Source organism: Acomys russatus, chromosome 14, assembly GCF_903995435.1.
Source record: "Acomys russatus chromosome 14, mAcoRus1.1, whole genome shotgun sequence".
NCBI classification, from domain to species: domain Eukaryota; kingdom Metazoa; phylum Chordata; class Mammalia; order Rodentia; family Muridae; genus Acomys; species Acomys russatus.
In genome coordinates, this window is record NC_067150.1 from 57,046,009 (window position 1) to 57,063,640 (window position 17,632).

At 44.5% G+C, this 17,632-nt stretch overlaps 1 protein-coding gene across 2 annotated transcripts in view; it reads right to left on the reverse strand.

The window, feature by feature from the left end:
* The window catches only part of Znf609 (zinc finger protein 609), a 146,968-nt gene that overhangs the window by 105,040 nt on the left and 24,296 nt on the right, over positions 1-17,632 (reverse strand). For both annotated transcript variants that reach the window (XR_007831828.1, XM_051156650.1), the window contains exon 2: positions 9,111-9,984. Coding sequence is in view for 1 of the 2 variants with exons in the window: in XM_051156650.1 (XP_051012607.1) it covers positions 9,111-9,857 (747 nt within the window). In the remaining variant the exon portion in view is untranslated. The remainder of the gene's footprint in view (positions 1-9,110; positions 9,985-17,632) is intronic.

Below are 17,632 nucleotides of genomic sequence, written 5' to 3' on the forward strand. Positions count from 1 at the left end.
AAGCTGGGCAGTGGTGGTGCACGCCTTTAATCTCAGCACTTGGGAGGCAGAGGCAGGCAGATCTCTGTGAGTTCGAGGCCAACCTGGACTACAAAGTGAGTTCAGGACAGACAGGGCTGTTACCACACAGAGAAACCCTGTCTTGGAAAAAAAGAAAAGAAAAGAAAACAGAACACTTGTATACATTAAATAAATCTTTTACAGGAGGAGGAGGAAGAAGAGAAGGGGCTACAGCTAAAATTTGGGGGGAGGAAGCGTTGTTGCTTGTTTTGGAAACAGAGTCAGCTACAGAGGCTTACCTTGAACTCTCAAGCTCCTGCTCCACAGCAGGCAGGAGAGCTAAAGTTAAAATGCAAATTGTGGCCGGTGTCCACAATTCCAGCACTTAGGAAGGCAAAGGCAGGTGGTTCTCTATGAGTTTGAGGCCAGCCTGGTCTAAAAAGTGAGTCCAGGACAGCCAGGGATATACACAGAGAAACCCTGTCTTGAAACCACCCCCAAAATATGATGATGACGACGACGACGATGATGAAGATGATGGGCTAGAGAGATGGCTCAGTGGTTAAGAGCACAGCCTGCTCTTTCAGAGGCCCTGAGTTCAATTCCCAGCAACCACATGGTGGCTCACAACCATCTGTAATGTGCTCTGATGCCCTCTTCTGCAGATAAAGCACTCACATACAACAAATAAAATAAACATTGTTTAAAAGATTTATAAAAAATAAAATAAAATGAAATGAACATTGTGAGAAACTGAGCCTAAGAGCTACCTGGAGGCCTGGCTGACATCTGACACCAGAGTCTTTAAGCCTGAGAAGCTGCGGAAGGTGTGGCCTTTCATTCTCACCGTAGGTACCACTTCATATGGGACCACTTCTCTGGAATACTTGCAAAGGAAAGAGACTAAGTTTTTTTTTTTTTTAATACCTCCAGAGTCTAAAAGCTAAGGGGTTTCCCTCCTTGTCTCCTTCTTCCCTCCCTCCCTTTTCTGCTCTGTGGCCAAAAGGTGCCACTGAATCAAGACCATGAACACATAAGAACAAGAAAGAATTATAGACAGATACATTAGAGTAAGCAAGAACCCTTTTACCAACCCCATTTTTCTTTATTGGTGGAGCGGGGGTGTGGGGGGTGTGGGGGGTGGGGGGGTGGGGGGTGTGGGGTGTGTGGGGTGTGGGGGGTGTGGGGTGTGGGGGGTGTGGGGGGTGTGGGGGGTGTGGGGTGTGTGGGGTGTGGGGTGTGTGGGGTGTGTGGGGTGTGTGGGGTGTGGGGGGTGTGGGGTGTGGGGGGTGTGGGGGGTGGGTGTGGGGGGTGTGGGGGGTGTGGGGGGGTGGGGTGTAGGGGGGGTGGGGTGTGGGGTGTGTGGGGGGTGTGTGGGGTGTGGGGGTGTGGGGTGTGGGGGTGTGGGGGTGGGGGGTGTGGGGGTGTGGGGGGTGGGGGTGGGGGGTGGGTGTGGGGTGGGGTGGGGGTGGGGTGTGGGTGTGGGGGGTGTGGGGGGGTGGGGTGTGTGGGGTGTGTGGGGGGTGGGGGTCCTGTTAGTCCCCATAGCAAGAGAAAGATGCTATAGGACAGACAGCCCGGCTGGGCGAGACGCCTGTCATCCCAGCACTCAGGCAGGCAGAGGCAGACGATCTCTGTGAGATCAAAGCCAGCTTGGTCTACAAAGCGAGTCCAGGACAGCTGGGGTTACACAGAGAAACCATATCTCAAGCCTCCCCTTCCCCCCACCCCGCCTAAAAAAAAAGAGGAGTCACTTTGTAATAACAAGCTCCATAATGGAGACATAATCTTTAAGATTTGTTACATCTTTTATTATTTTTATTTAGGTGTGGGTATCTGTGTGAGTTGCCAGCATGTGTGCTGTTCTAGCCGAGACCAGAAGAGGGCATCAGATTTCTTACAATTGGAGTTATATGTGGTTGTCAGCCACTAGACACAGGTGCTGGGAACCTGGGTCCTCTGCAAGAGCAGCAAATGCTCCTAACTGCCGAGCCTTCACTCTATAGCCCTTTAAGTATAATTTTGTCTTATAAACAGAAATTTTCAAAATGTGCTAAACTGCCCTCCCTTACTCTCTTCCAGCATTCTGCCTCTAGGTCACATGGACTCCACCTCTTACTGAGACAACACAAGCACTGACACATCAGTGTCATCTAGATGAATAACACGTCTCAACAAATAGCCAAGGGCATTTCTACTTTCTTTCTTTTTTAAAAAATTTTTAATTTTTAAAATTTATGTGCATTGGTATAAGAGTATCAGATCCCTTGGAACTGGAGTTACAGACAGTTGAAAGCTGCCATGTGGGTGCCGGGAATTGAACCCAGGTCCTTTGGAAGACCAGGACAGTGCTCTTAACAACTGAGCCATCTCTCTAGCCCCCCAAGAGCATTTCTTATGTGGGTGCTCTCATCAATGACTAAACTGTATCAAGAGTAATATATTTTAAAATATTAATATGGTCTGGCACCTTCCTGATGCTAATTCTTCCAAGCCCACTCCAATAGTACAACTGGGAAATTAATGGAAGAGAAAAGCAATTTTCCCTCTGCTTTCTACTTTCAGACACTGCTCCTCCATAGCACTGCGGTGTACAGAATTATTCTATACAAATACAGAGATAAAACATGCTCACACACACAAATAACTCTCAGCAGGATCCAAAAATCAAAGCCTAACCCCATGGTTTTTAAGTGAGCAAGTCCCATTTCCTTCTTTGTAGCTCTTGACACATGCTGGCGAGAAGCCGTCTGGATTTTTCTGCCTTGCTCCTGCACCAGAGGGCTCTGCACTGCAGGTCAGAGGATGATAAGGAAATGAACAGTGTAATTTCCAAGGCCTCTGAACACAGCCCTGTCAGCAGCTCTGGAGGCAGGTTACTCAAGCATGGCTTGAAGAGTGCAAGCCACAGAGAGAGGGGCTCAGCAGTCAGCAGTGGCAGGTCTCAGCTGCGTATGTTATTGCCACCTCTAGCCTGAAAGCACAAGCGCTGCTGCCTTCCTGGATAAGCCCTGCTGGTAAACGCTCTTGTACCCAAATGGCAAAAATACAAGTTCACATCAGGAGAGGAAAATTAAGGACTAGGACTTAGATTTTATTTTTCCTTCCATGCTTATGTAGCAACAAAAGCACTGTTCTTCTGTGCTCTGCCCTAAGACTGTAAATGCTGGCAGGCCCACAGCAACATCCACCCAGCACACTCAGCACCACTCCAGGGAGGCAGCCAATTCTACGGACTCTGAAATGCAATGAGGCCTCTGCAATGCCTCTGAAGCCTGTTTTTGGTGTGCTGAGGCTTTAGAACCTCGTGCAGCATACATACATGCTAATTCCCCGGCCCAGGTTGGGAACTTCTCCTGGGCACAGTGCTGAAAGTCAGTCTTAGCCAGCATGCTTCTCTGCGTCTGTCGGGCTTCTTGTGCAGTGAACTATTATTACATTTCAGACTATTACTGCCCAGGTCAGACTGATACATACTTCAACTTAAATTATTTTTTTTCTAGTGGTTACTGAATGTTTCCTATGTGTTACATATCATTCTGAGTATTTTCTTTGAGTTAACTAATGTAATTTTTTTGTTTTGTAAACAAGATCTTGCTATGTAGCCTTAACTGTCCTAAACTTCTCATGTAGACCAGGCTGGCTTTGAACAAGGAGATCTGCCTGCTTCTGCCTCCAAAGTGCTGAGATTAAATAGCTCAATGGTGAATTCCTATGACAATTACAGATGCATTAAGAAATCTAGAGTAGGGGGCTAGAGAGATGGCTCAGCGGTAAAGAGCACTGGCTGTTCTTCCAAAGGTCCTGAGTTCAATTCCCAGCAACCACGTGGTGGTTCATAACCATTGTAATGAGATCTGGTAACCTCTGAATACTGTATAAATAATGAATAAATAAATTTTAAAGAAAGAAAGAAATCTAGAGTAATGCATACAATCTGATGTGGAAGAGGCTGAAAAGAAGGCTCAGAGGGCAAACCACTGGCTGTAAAAGCACAGGGACCTGGTGTGCACCCCACAGCCCCGGGAGTAATGGAGAACCAGGCATAGCTATGTACCTGAAACCTCAGAGCTGTGGAAGCAGGAAGACCGAAGAACAACTGATGGCTGCTGACGGCCAGCCTACCTTCTAGGTTCAGTGAGAGACTGTCTCAAGGCAGTAAAGCAGAGAGTACTAGAGCAGGACACCTGACCTTCACGCACACACACACATTCTCTCCTTCTTCCCCTCTGCCCCCCCCTCTCTGCCCAGCACACAGAAAGAATATGGTGTTTAAAACAAACAAAAGAACAGCCGTAACCAGGTGTGGCGTGATAGCTCACACCTGAATTCCCAGCACTCAGAACACCAAAAAGCAAGGACTGCTGTGAATTTGAAGCCAGTCTACAATACCAAGTGAACTCAAGGCTCACTATGCCACAAAGACTCAGACTCAAAAACAAAAAAACAGACAAAATCTCTCAAACAACAATTCAAAACAAAACAAAACAAAACAAACAAACAAAACCCCCTAGCTTCCATGCTAGGCTCTGCCACAATCTGTGAGAGCCTGGGAAGGTCACACAGCCTCCCTCGTCTTAGCTTCCCGTCTTCAAAATGAAAAATTAGACAAGAGGATCTTTCTCTGGACTCTTCTTAAATTACAATACCCATTAAGGAAAAGAAGAGCTGCTGAATAAAAATAAATCATGCTTGTAGTTAGACAAGGCAACTTGGACCCACGTAAGAACCAGCTTTTTTTTCAGTGACGGAAAATGCTTGAGGACATTTGGCTTCAGGAAATAAGGCCGACTGCTATGCTGTCAATAACTGAAGAGAGCAGCAAGTCAGGAGGAAGGGCATTAGGAAAGCCTTGGGTCAAAAAGAATAATAGACCTGACCTACATTAGGCAAGGAAGAATTACAACACAAAGAAATGACCTGGAAGGTAAAGACTACAATGGGAAACCAAGGGCAGAGGAAGATGCCCTCAGAACACTTATAAAATAGAGCCCTTAAACCGAAATGGTGGCGCATGCCTGTAATCCCAGCACTTAGGGAGGGAGGGGCAGGCGGCTCTCAGTAAATTCAAGGCCAGGACAGCCAAGGCTACACAGAGAAACCCTGTATTGAAAAACCAACCCCCCACACACACAAACAAAACAGATAATCTAAAGGCAAGAAAGCTAAGAGCACCCACCCTTAACTGTTTTCTTTATATTCTAAACTAATGAGGAAAGTGGTAAATAAAGCATTTTGAAAGCAGCAGAAGCTGATACCCAAACACTACCAAAGCAGAGTACGGGGTTCCTACCTGGTAGAATCAAAAGCAACTGCTAAGGAAAAGGAAGCCTGGGAATGCAAATTCTTGACCCCAACCACTAGAGCCAAACAGGTAGGTACCTTATATAACTTGAAAAAAAATTTTTTTTTTTTTTTTTAAATAAATGCCTTATCCAAAACTCCTGGATATACACCCTGGCAGTCGCACTGATAGATCGCTGCTGACTTGTTTGTGAACTTTTTTTTTCTTGCCTGTCAAAGTGGCGACAAAAACAGTAAGCTCAGGATACTCACAGACAAGAGTCCTGCCTCCTTCCCCCACCTCCCCTTCCATCCTTAACCTAACAATCTATCAATCAAGCCAAAAGCAAGGAAGCAGGCAGGAGCCAGAGGATCCATGTGTTTATCCTTCAACATTCTCCAATCTGCCTTTCTTCAGGAATGTTCAACAATTCAGGACAGCAATGGCTTCTGGCTACTAAGAACCATCTCAGTCTCTCTGCCAGGGACGTGTGGTGGAGCGAAACACACATCATCCTAAGCTGACAGAAAATTCCTAAGTCACAAAGCCAGACTCTTATCTTGATAGAGAAAGCCCTGGGGCAGGTAATTTGAATATTCAATCCCTGATTAGCTAGTGATCAACATGGGACAATTCTAACCAGTACCAGAGATTCCTCTCCTATCTGAAAAAGTGGGCAGTAGGAGCTGGAGAGATCCCTCAGTTGTTAAGAGGCAGGCAGCATTTGCTGTTGTTGCAGAGGACCCAATTTCAATTCCCAGTACCCCACATGGTGGCTAGCAACTATCTGTAATAGTTTCAGAGAATCCAACGCCATTTTTGGCCTCTGTGGGTGTTGAACACATGTACACAGACATACATTCAGGCAAAACACCCACATACACGAAATAAAAATAAATCAAGTGTGAGAGACACACAGAGAGAGACAGAGAGACAGCGGCAGCAGAGGATGTGGTGCCTTAGTCAAGGTATCTTCCAAATTTTTATACTCCCCTTTCATGATAGTTCCCAGCTTGATTACACCACACATCTTGCTGTTTGGGTTTTGTTGATTGTCCCTACAAAAAGTAACATTCCAAACCAGTTATATCAGTGGCAAGCCCATATTTCGGGGGGCGGGGAGGAGAGGATTTCGAAGAGGTTTCAAAGACTCTGTTTGTAAATTAAACTCCAGCACCGACCGAAGCAGCAACACCCTGGGCTCCAAGTTCTCAAATGCTGATGCTCCTGAGAAGCCCCTGGCCCCTGTGCGGCCACTGGGCTACAACCCCAGACCCTTCCCTTCCTTTCATTTTGTCTGTCTCCTCTCCATTCCAGAAATGCTTTTCCTTGCAGAGTGTGTTCATCTCCTAGCAACTTCCAAACATTTACTTAAATATTTTATTAACCAAAGACAACATGGTAAAGCACCTTTGAGCAAGTGTGTCCGAATGAGGTTCCAGAGAACAAGGTCAAGGAATGTTTAAAAAGCAGACTCGGCCAGGTTGGCACTGTATGCTCGTCATCCCAGCAATGCAGAGGCACCGGCGAGGGCAGGAGGACTACCTCAAGTTCAGGAATAGCCTGGTCTAGCTGAACAAGCTGAGGCAGGCAGATCTCTCTGAGTTTGAAGCCAACCTGGTCTACACAGCGAGTTCCAGGACAGCCAGGGCAACATGGCGAAATCATGTCTTGAGAAAGAAAAATAATAAAAAGAAACAACAACAAAAATCAAAACAAACCAACCAACCAACAAAAAAGAAAAATTGCCTGGTCAATATAATAAGTTCTAGGCAAGCCAGGGTTACATAACAAGATCTGAATGAGGGGGAAAAAATTACAAACAGCAGCAACAAAATAACCTTGTGCTTGTGGTAACAAACTGCACAACAAATTGTATGCTTCTCAAAATATTTCCCAGAAATTATTTTTTCCCAAAATATGAAGCACTATTATCTCCTATTTAACTGCTCCGTTCTTAATCTACCATAGAGGCAAAGCTCATATTATATCAAAGCTACATTAAGGGGCAAAACTTCCTAGCACCAAGATGTGATAATAGCTAAAGGTACAGTGTCTTTCAGGCCATTTAGCTTAAAAGTAGCCACCCAGTCTATACACCTATATAAGAGAAAACAGATTCCATTTCTTCCTTAGAGGAAATCATGAATACTGAAACCGAATCCAATACAAAGCTAAGCCATATTAGTCCTTTCACCCACAGACTACACCTGAATTTAGAAGGTGCCAACACAAGTACTCTAAGTGATGAGCAGTGCCTTTCCACCCACAACGACCAGGGCTCACACACGGTGTATGTGTATGGCAGGGGCTTCTGGAGCAGATGCAGGGAACAGTCTAATGGGCCTGGAACAGTAGCAAGAACTCCTGGTACTCCCAGGCCTCTTTAAAGCAACATTATCCATCTGCACCCAGAGAGCATGGCAAATCGCAGCCAGCACGGGGTGACCCATGCCAAGAGCCAGCTCTGGAACTGGACTCTACCGAGGTGGACTACAGCAGCTACCACCCAAACACAGGCAGCCTCCCTGGCAGCTGCCATCGGCAAAAGGGAATCAAGCACTGTGTTGTACATAACTGGAAGACGTTCACAGCCCTGTTACCCACACTGCCCAGATGTTGCTAAAAGCTACAGATGTGCCAGAGGCAAAGACCAAGATACATACAGCAAAGAGAGCACAAGCTACTGCTGAAATCCAGGCAGTAGGAGGACACCACCGCCCAAATACGTACACCAGCCTTTATTTATTAACACTTACATATGGAAATAGGTATTCCCTGCTGCAACTGATGTAATTACAGAGAAATCAATTTACGCCGCATCTGCTGCGATCAGCTAAATACATAGGGCAAGCAGAGAAAAGCAGAAAATCAAGAGCCAAAGAACAGCTCATCACCAGGCCAGCTGCTCTGTAGGAAACTGCAGGCTACCCAAGTTTGAGGCAGCCTGAGCTGACCCTCGATTGGAAGCTGTTTCACTACAGCCCTACAAGCTTCATTTCCTGAAACATCAACTAGGATCACTTCCTGGAGGGAGGGCCTCGGTCCTAACCCTCCTGGGGCTGCAGCACCCACGCTTCCAAGTCAGGCAGGAGAGGGGCCATCATTACACTGCTTGGCAGCAGGAAGCCACCAGCAGGCTTTGGTTTCCAATGGTTGCAGGAGATAACTGGCAGAAAGCAACGCTTTCAGGGGCCAAAGAATCTTTCAGGCCAAACTTCCAAAGCCACCACAGTAACTCACAAAGCCTGATTAAGTGCTGCGTAGTACAGTCAGGACCTCCGGCCCCTTGTTTACCAGACTGGTGTCTTTATCTCTTTGCTGCTTGGTAGCCACCGACAGAACCCTTAGCAGACACGCATGACAGTTGAATCCCTGCCCTGCCAGAGACCCAGCAGTGCCATTTATCCCCACTAAGAACATCCTTCAGCTTAAATATGCAACCAAAACCTATCATATTTACCCACTATTATGATTCTGAAGATGAAATTTCAGCCAAGCAGGAAGTCCCATGAAGATTTAATGCCAGTGTGTAGCAACAAGTGTCTGACATGTGACAATAACAAGGTGTGAGAAAATTCATTCTACCAAGTAGCTGACCCCCAAACAGAAATTGTATTTCAAGAGGTCTGGGCCTGCTTCAAATGACTCTGTAGGGAATCCCTTAATTTGGAAGAAAATCACATTATCATTACCAGCTGCTCTGACCTTGTAATTGGTCATTACCCACAACTAATGAGCCTCCCACAGAGTGCACACAGCATTTGGCAGTTAGTCTGGGGCAGTTCTGATGGGCAGTGGGCAGCTAGATCTAGCCACCTCTTACCTTTTCAGACTTGACTTTCTTTAGCGGCCGACACTCACTCTCCCCTTCCTCTGGCTCCGGCTTAGTTCCCAAAGGATTGAGCGCTGCCCCAGGTTCGATAGCTATACTCCCAAGCGGCTCCACGGTTCCTGTCTCCATCCCTGCACTTCCATCATACTGACCACCCCGTCCTCCCAGGGGAACTGGCTGGAGGGCCCCAGGATCCTTTTCCGAACAAGTCCCCGCGCCTTCACTCCTCTCCTTCTTGCTCTTAGACGAGCTGTTCTCCTTTTCCTTTTTGGAGGCAGCTACAGTGCGTGATGCCTTAGCAGCCTTCTCTGAGCCCTTGGGGGCAATAGCAGCAACCAGGCCTCCCGCACTGGTGCCATCTCCTGTGCGACCCTGCACCTCTTTCTTGTTTGCTGCTCCCTCACTTGGAGAGAACAAGGAAGTGCCTGGCGTGGGCTTGCTAGTGTCTTTGCCACTCTTATTCCTTTTGGATTTTGATTTGCCTTCCTTCCCTTGAGGACCTGGCACTGGGGTCACAAACTTGATGTTGTCTGGTAGTGTGGCCACAGCATTGGGGGCTGGTATCCCCACCTCCTTCGAGCCTGACATTTCCAGTTTCTGCTGGTCTTTCTCCAGATCGGCGTCCAGGTCAATGATGAGATTCCCTACTCCGATGTCCCATTCATCCCCACTGTCGTATGTCTCAACCGGGTTTGCATCCACTCCTTTCCCTCCGGAGGCTCCACTGCTCAAGGACATCTTAGAGTCAACGTCCCACCTCAAGATTCAAGGCTCTTCCTTGCCCCCAGCTTTCCTACTTTCAGCTTCAGCTATGTTCTCAGACCTGCCTCCTTGGTCAGAACGTGTCCAGTGGACAACATCATTGCTGGAAAAAAGAAAAATTTAAAAAGCTGTTAAAGAAAAACAGTACAGGCAAGGAGATAGCCTGAAATAAACTCCCATGCGAAATGGACTCTTCTGTGTGACTGCCATACTTCAATGGCAAGACACGTTCAACCGTCTTTCCGGCCGTGTTTCACCTAGAGAAGGTGATTCCCATTCCCTCAGGGAAGGATACAGTACTTTAACTGCCAAAGATTCTGTGGTGAGTGTTACCTAGGAGTCCTCTACAATTAGCTCCCCCTTCCTGAAAGACTTAACTTCTGCTACCACTGCCAGTTAGCAATGCTGTCTAAATCAGTACAGGCCCCAGCACATCGCAGCCTGAAGCTGCAACAGCTCTGCTCACACCTTTCTGCTAGCTGCCTGAATTATCAGTGACTCAGAACATGATCTAGCAAAAGCCACAACAGCTCTCTACCATCAGGGCCAATCCCTACTAAAAACAGTATACAGCTTCCTTGTCATTCTAGTACGGAAGAAAAAAGCTTTATTATGGTTAAGGGAAAGTAAACAGGAAGCAGAACTGGGGAGAATGCAAGCTCCGTGTGTTACTGCAACCAGAGGAAACAATTCTCAAGGGGACTCAACCTATCACTTGAGCCCAGCAGCGTGACAAAGTCCTTCTCAAACTCCAGACTGTAAACCAGGTAGACAAAGCAGGGTTCAGTATATCCTTTCCCACTAGATATTTAGAAAGAAAAATATTTTCCTTGATTCTTCTGAAAGCTCATTCCCCAAATGTAGAATGACTCTCTACTTTGTTATGGTAAGATTTAAAGCATAATTTATGTTTCTCCACTGTCTTCTGCCTTGGGAGACAGAGAGGAAAACATCACCAGAAAACCCAGCAGCCAATGTGTTCCATCCAGGTATTATTTTATGATAAAGCCAAGTTTTGTTGTTGCTTATTCTTCTGTGCAATATCTTTCTAAATCTGTTTACGGAACAAACAAACAAACTTTTGTAACGCCAGTGTGTATAAAGAGCCGGCCAGTGCTGCTCACAGAGCACCCTGGAAAGTGATTATTTAACAAGTAGCAAATGATTCATCATAGGACAAGGCAAGCTGTGACTTTCCACCTATTCTGTCATAATAGTGTCTACAAACTAGAGTGCGGAGGGGAAAAAAAGCATTCTGGAAGAGCAGTACTGTACCACGTGAATACATGTAAGTGCCTGAGATTTAAGTGAGAGGTGTGCACCTTAATCTGCAGTTCAGCTTTAGATTTGAGACGCACACCCATTACTTAGGTAGAAAGTTTATCGTCAACAGCAATCAATTACTGCTGACTTATTAGCAAATATCAAGTCTACATAAATCTTGTTTCCTCTAGGAGAAGCTAAAGTAAGGTTGGGGGACAAGATTTAACAACTTAGAGAAGAAAAATTAACCCATTAAAGGTAAAGGAAACATAATCCTCCAAGAGTCAGAGAGATGAAGATTTTGAAAGTGACCTGAGAATTCTACAGACATTTTTAGTGAACTGTCTGGAATTATTAATACTCAACAAGACTTGCCGTCTAACAGTAGTATAGCAGGTATTTGTTCATTCACCTGATGTTCTTAAGATGTATTCCCTAGGATGTGCCAGGCACTGAACAAATCTTGGTAATGTAACAACAAATCACAGCCAACAAGGCAGGAGAATGTGGAACTGAAAGCAGTTAGTTCTCTTGCAGGGGACCAAAGGCATTTCTGAGAAAGAATACTTAAATTGAATCCCCGCCACAGAGGAGTATTAGAGCAGAGTTCTTCCCCACGTCATAATGTATCGCCTCTGCAATCTCTTTAACTGTGGTTAGGTTTAACATCTACTCTACATTAATTAAAGGTTTTCTCACCATCTCCAGCGCTGTATTATCACCGGTGTGTAATTTAGCCACTGAATGACCTCATGTCGTTTTACCCTTGGAAAACCACTATAACCTTCCTTACATTCAAGAGACTTTTTCTCTAGAAACTAGGATCGTAATAAAGAGAGATTGGAGGCGAGAAAAGGAAAGCTCAAACATAAAGTGACTGAGACTTGCTAGTTCTTTCCTCACTATACTGGCTGGCTTGTGTATGAGCAGGACAAAGTATGACAATAAGGAAGAAAAGCATAGAGAAGCATAGAGAGGCTTTAATAAGAACAATGTAATTGAGTTAAAAGGACATACTGCTAGGGGAGGGTGGTAGAGTGCTTGCCTAGTTGCTCATCAAATACACATGAAGAGAGGAAGTTGCAAATAAACAAAACTCAGTATCAATTAAAACCAGAGCAATCAAAAAAGCACAAATATAAATCTATGCAATAAGAGCATGGAAAATTTTTTTCAGAATGTGAAGGGAATGAACAATAAAACAGAAATAATAAAGGAAAATGCCTGCATGTATATATGTGTACCACCTGCATGCAGTCCCCACAGAGTCCAAAAGAGGGTATTAGATTCCCTGAAATTTAAGTTATGGATGGTTGTGAGCCACCATGTGGGTGTTGGAAATAAGAGCAGCAAGTGCTCACGCCTGTGCGTGCATGCCTGTGTGGTGTGTATAGCCCTGGCTGTCCTGGAACTCACAAAGACTGGCCTGCCTCTCCCTCCTGGGTGTTGGGATTCGAGGTGTGGGCCAGCACTGCCTGTGAAGCAAGTACTCTTAACCAATGAGCCTTCTCTACAGCCCTGTTTTAAATTACTTAAAACATACATATCTTGTCAAACATTACATAGAACAATAATCCAGTTCCATAAATGTAAATAATTCTTGTAAATACAAATGCTACTGTATAATCTGTAGAAAAATTCGATATAAATATTAAAAATTATCTTTACCTATTGAAGAAGTTATTTCCTAGAAAACTATTTAGAATTTCTGAATGTCTACAACATAAAAAAGACATATCCCAAGGAATGGTTTCTAATAGTCCTGATGTTCTTTTAGAGAGCTCTTCTCCTATTTTTGACATAAAGAATTGCATAAGCATTACATTATTTCTACCAGGTGACTTTTCAGAAACCCAGCTTTCAACACTCAGCAGGCTTCATAGTAACTTTGGTGGTACGTTTCAAAATGTACACTGTAAAATTGCCAAAGATTCTTTAATTAGCCTTGGCCACAGCAGCCAAACCATTTCCCATCTGTTCCCCACAGCATCCCTGGCTTTACACAGCTAATCATCAGCTCTGACAGGTCACTGCAGAGATGTTTAACCTCAGGAGGTAGGAAAACTATCAAGCTGGCTGGAAATGAAAAGCAGTGACCTCTTGCTTCCACACAGGAGAACGGGCAGAGTCAGGACAACCAGCCCCTTACAGAGAGGTCTAAGAGCACTTACAGTGTTCAAGAACGTCTGTGACTATGTTCCTCACCTTCCTCCCCTCTGGCTTAGCTGTATTCCACTTTTCTATTTAGGATTGCCACCCAACAGGCTCTGACATCGCCTGCCCACCATGACTTGTCAGTATGATTTCTGCACACATCAGCAAGAAATTCCTCTCCGCAAGTCTGTGGCTAACAGACCAAGAAGGTTTTGACAATCACTCTTCAATCTTTAGTCTCACCCAAAGCAGCCACCTCATAACTGAAGTGAAGACCCCAGTTTCTTATTTGGAGCCCAGATATAGCTCTGGCCTACCGGCCCAGTGATGAACTCATGAACCACACACTTCATAGGCTGTCACCTGCCTGTTCTGAGGACATGTGTCATGGTCATACTAGTCCCATACCACAGGAATAAACCAGGCCTCTTTTCTAGAAGGACAGGACTGGAAAAACAGTTTACTGCCCTTGTTGAGAAAGCAAACCTATTCCTGAGTCATGCTTCCATAGACGCATAAGGACAAGACTTCTCGTCCTAGCCAGACAGAGCTCTATGGCACCCTAAGGGCTTCAGTCAGAGGTTCTTTCCTTGTTAACCACCCACAGACAATCCAGGCTAGGCAGAAAATAAAGCATGCAGAGCTATCCTCTCCTCTTTTTACGGCTTTAGGTGAATTTTCTTATAGGCTTTGGCCTGGAACGAGAGACAATTGTATTTAAGTGTACACAGTCTGCTTATAAAACACATGTGACATGCATATAGCAGTCAGGGCCACTTGGCTAGCTATTGTCCAAAAATAAAACTGTGTGTGGGAACTCGCTCGGTAGATGAGGCTGGCCTTGAACTCAGATATCCTCCTGTTTCTGCCTCCTAAGAGATGAGAATATTAATCCCAGCACTCAGGGAGGCAGAGGCAGGTGATCACTGAGTTTGTGGCCAGCCTGGTCTACAAAGTGAGTCTAGGACAGCCAAGACTACACAGAGAAACCCTGTCTCAAAAAAAACAGAAACAAACAAACAAACAAAAACAAAACAAAAAAAGAATAAAGGCATGCATTATATTCACTTCTGGTTAACATAGTTAAAAAAAAAGAAAGAAAGAAAAAGAAATTGAAAATTGAACTTAGACTGAGGAGATGTGATTTCAGGGGCTGGAAATGTGGCTCAGTATAAGAATACAGACTACTCTACCAGAGGACCCTGAGTTCAATTCACTACATTCACACTGGGCAACTCATAAACACCTGTAATACTAGCTCCAGGAGATTCAAAACCTTATTCTGGTCAGTGTAGGCCCTCCCACACATGTGGCATACACACATACATTTTTTAAAAAAGGAAATATATATTTAAAGAAAAATATTATTTCAGAAATGAAAATTCTACCAACATTACGCAAGCTTCATCATTAAATATTAATTTTTCTTATACAGAATGGAGGAAAATTCCACCATGTTCTAAGAACATGAAACTAAAAAAGTGAGATAACTCAAAACTATCAATGATCAAAATATTGGGCTACTCAATGGTTATACTTCTTTGGGCAACTAACTAGTCCATCCCCTCCCCCTCTCCTTTATATTTAATCATTTATTTATTCTGTAAGCAGTGTCTTACTATGTAGCCCTCGCTGGCCTGAAATATAGACCAGGCTGTACCTCGGCCTCCCCAGTGCTGGGATAAAAGGCAATTGCCACTGTCCTCCCACCTTTTTTATCTTGTTTCCTTTTAAACACAGGGTCTCACTATGTAGCCAGGCTGGCCTTGAACTCAAGATCCTCCTGCCTCCTGTATACTGAAAGTGTAAGAATGTGCTGCCTCACCTACCTACAGACCATCTACAGCCTTTAAAAGAGTAAAGAAAAAAATTAAAAAGAAAAATTTTAAACAAAATTGCAGATTGTAAAGCTGGGTATAGTGGTGCACGCCTTTAATCCCAGCACTCGGGAAGCAGAGGCAGGCAGATCACTGTGAGTTTGAAGCCAGCCTGGTCTACAAAGCAAGTGAGTCCAAGGCAGCCAAGGCTACACAGAGAGACCCTGTCTCGAAAAACCAAAAATAATAATTAATAATAATAAAACAAAATTGCAATTGTACTGATAGCATTTGAGTCTTGTGAAGGGAAATGGCAGTCACCTCTTCTCCCTCACTGATCCTAGGCTGATCTAGGGCGTCTTTTTGAAGGGTTCCTACCCAGCTGGGGGTGTGACTTAGTTATTACAGGGCTTGCCCTTAAGTCTCAGTGAACGAATGGATAATGTACAGGCCTCAGGAATGCTTGACTAGCAACCCCATGGTTCAATCCCTAGCATCCCATGAACTGGGTGCAGTAGCACACTGCTGTAATCATCACTTGGAAGGTAAGGGTAGGAAGACCAGAAGTTTAAGATCACCATCAGGAGCTGGAGACAGACATTTTCTTCAGTGGTATAGCCACTAGTCAGTTATCTATTCCTCCATAAATAACCCCTAACCCAAGCTCCTTTAAGAAACCCTAATATTCCTTGGTTCTCAAAAAAGGATAAAAACACATCAAAGTGAAAGGAAAAACAGGAAGGGGATCAGCAACAGTGGGGCGGGGCAATGGGCAAGGGGGTGTAAATACAGTAAAAATACATTATACACATAAAATACTGTAATGCTCTTGGAATAGGAAAGTGTTAACTTATTTTGCTTAATGGGAGCCCACAGTTAGAGATTTTGGAACTTTAGAGAGACTTCAGAGTTTTGGAGTCTTTGGATATTTTAAGAGACAGAACATCTAAGCTGTTTGAATTTTAAATGCTGTGGGACTTTCAAAACTTGGAATGTTTTATACTGTGGTGTTGATATTAATAAGAGATTTTGGAGATTCTCTGGTTGGTGGACTGGAAGCTGGAAGCTGAAATAAACCCTTTCCTCCCCCCCCCCCCAAATACTGTAATGAAATCTACTGTATATTTAATATATGCTAATAAAATAATACCCTACAGCTGGGCATGACGTTGCACACCTGTAATCTGGGCATTTAGGAGGCAGAGGCAGGCAGATCTCTGTGAGTTCAAGGCCAGCCTGGTCTACAAAGCAGGTCCAGGACAGCCAAGGTTATCACAGAGAAACCCTGTCTCAAACAAACAAACAAACAAACAAACAAACACACAAACACACACACACACACACACACACACACACACACACACACACACACACCCTCCCTCCCCCAGGCTCAGAAACGCTGCACTACAATGACTAACAGAAGGACCTGCCCCATGCGTGACTGTTGTGCATAGGGCTCTAGGCTCAACCCCAGCACCTCAAAACATGAGTCTCCAAGGGTCAGTGGAAGAAGCTCATGGTTTTAACACATTTCAACTCTCTCAGAAAGCTTTTCCAACCCGACCTGATTGCTGACCTGACCTCACAAGCCTTCACATGTAAGTTGTATGAAGGTCAGTATGGGTATGTGTATAAAGAAATGAAAATAAGTCAATGGGATACAGTGAAGTTGCTGAGAAGAGTGTCACATTACACCATCTTCCCTGAATTCCAGATGCTGCCTTCAATTCGCATGGGCGTGGGTAGCGTCCGGTGAGTATAATGCATGTAAACCATTCTGAGCTTACTCAGACAGAAGAGTAAGGCATCCCCCGCTCCACCTGCAACACTTCAGAAGAACTCACTAATCAACTGAATTTCCACCCAGGGCTCTGTGAGAAAAACAATCAACTTCCCTTTGGGTCTCTTCCTTACATTACATTAATTTATTACATTAATTACTGTAGCAAAAGAACTGTGTCATCTCAAGTAACACGGTTCTCTGCCATACATCACCAATGGAGTTAGATTAAAAATTTAAAAAAAGATAGGCAACTGTACCAATTTGAAAATACAGATCCAATCAACTGGGCTCATCTAACCATGTGTCACATAAGAACACAGAGTAAAATTACAGCACCACCGTCTCCAAGTCTTTCTAAGCTGAAGCTCACAAACAGTTTTATGGCCCTTATAAGCTGCTATTCTCAGACAAAGATTATAAGGCTTGACCTGTTTGATTTCACACAAGCAAATGACGTTTCCACCAGGACAACGCTATCTAACAGAGAGCAGGTATAGATCCTTGGTTGTTGGTCAATGCTGTTCTATACCAGTATACATATCTCACATAAGATGAACAGTATATTAAACCTGTACAAAATTCAGTACCAACTACAGAGATTCACTTGGTGAACCTGACCCATATAGGAAACACTTATCAAGACCCATAAGTATTCCAAAAAGCAGAAGGCAAAGGTAATCTAAAGTAATAATGACTCTGCCACTCTGCTCCTGTTGTAATTAAAGGGCTACATA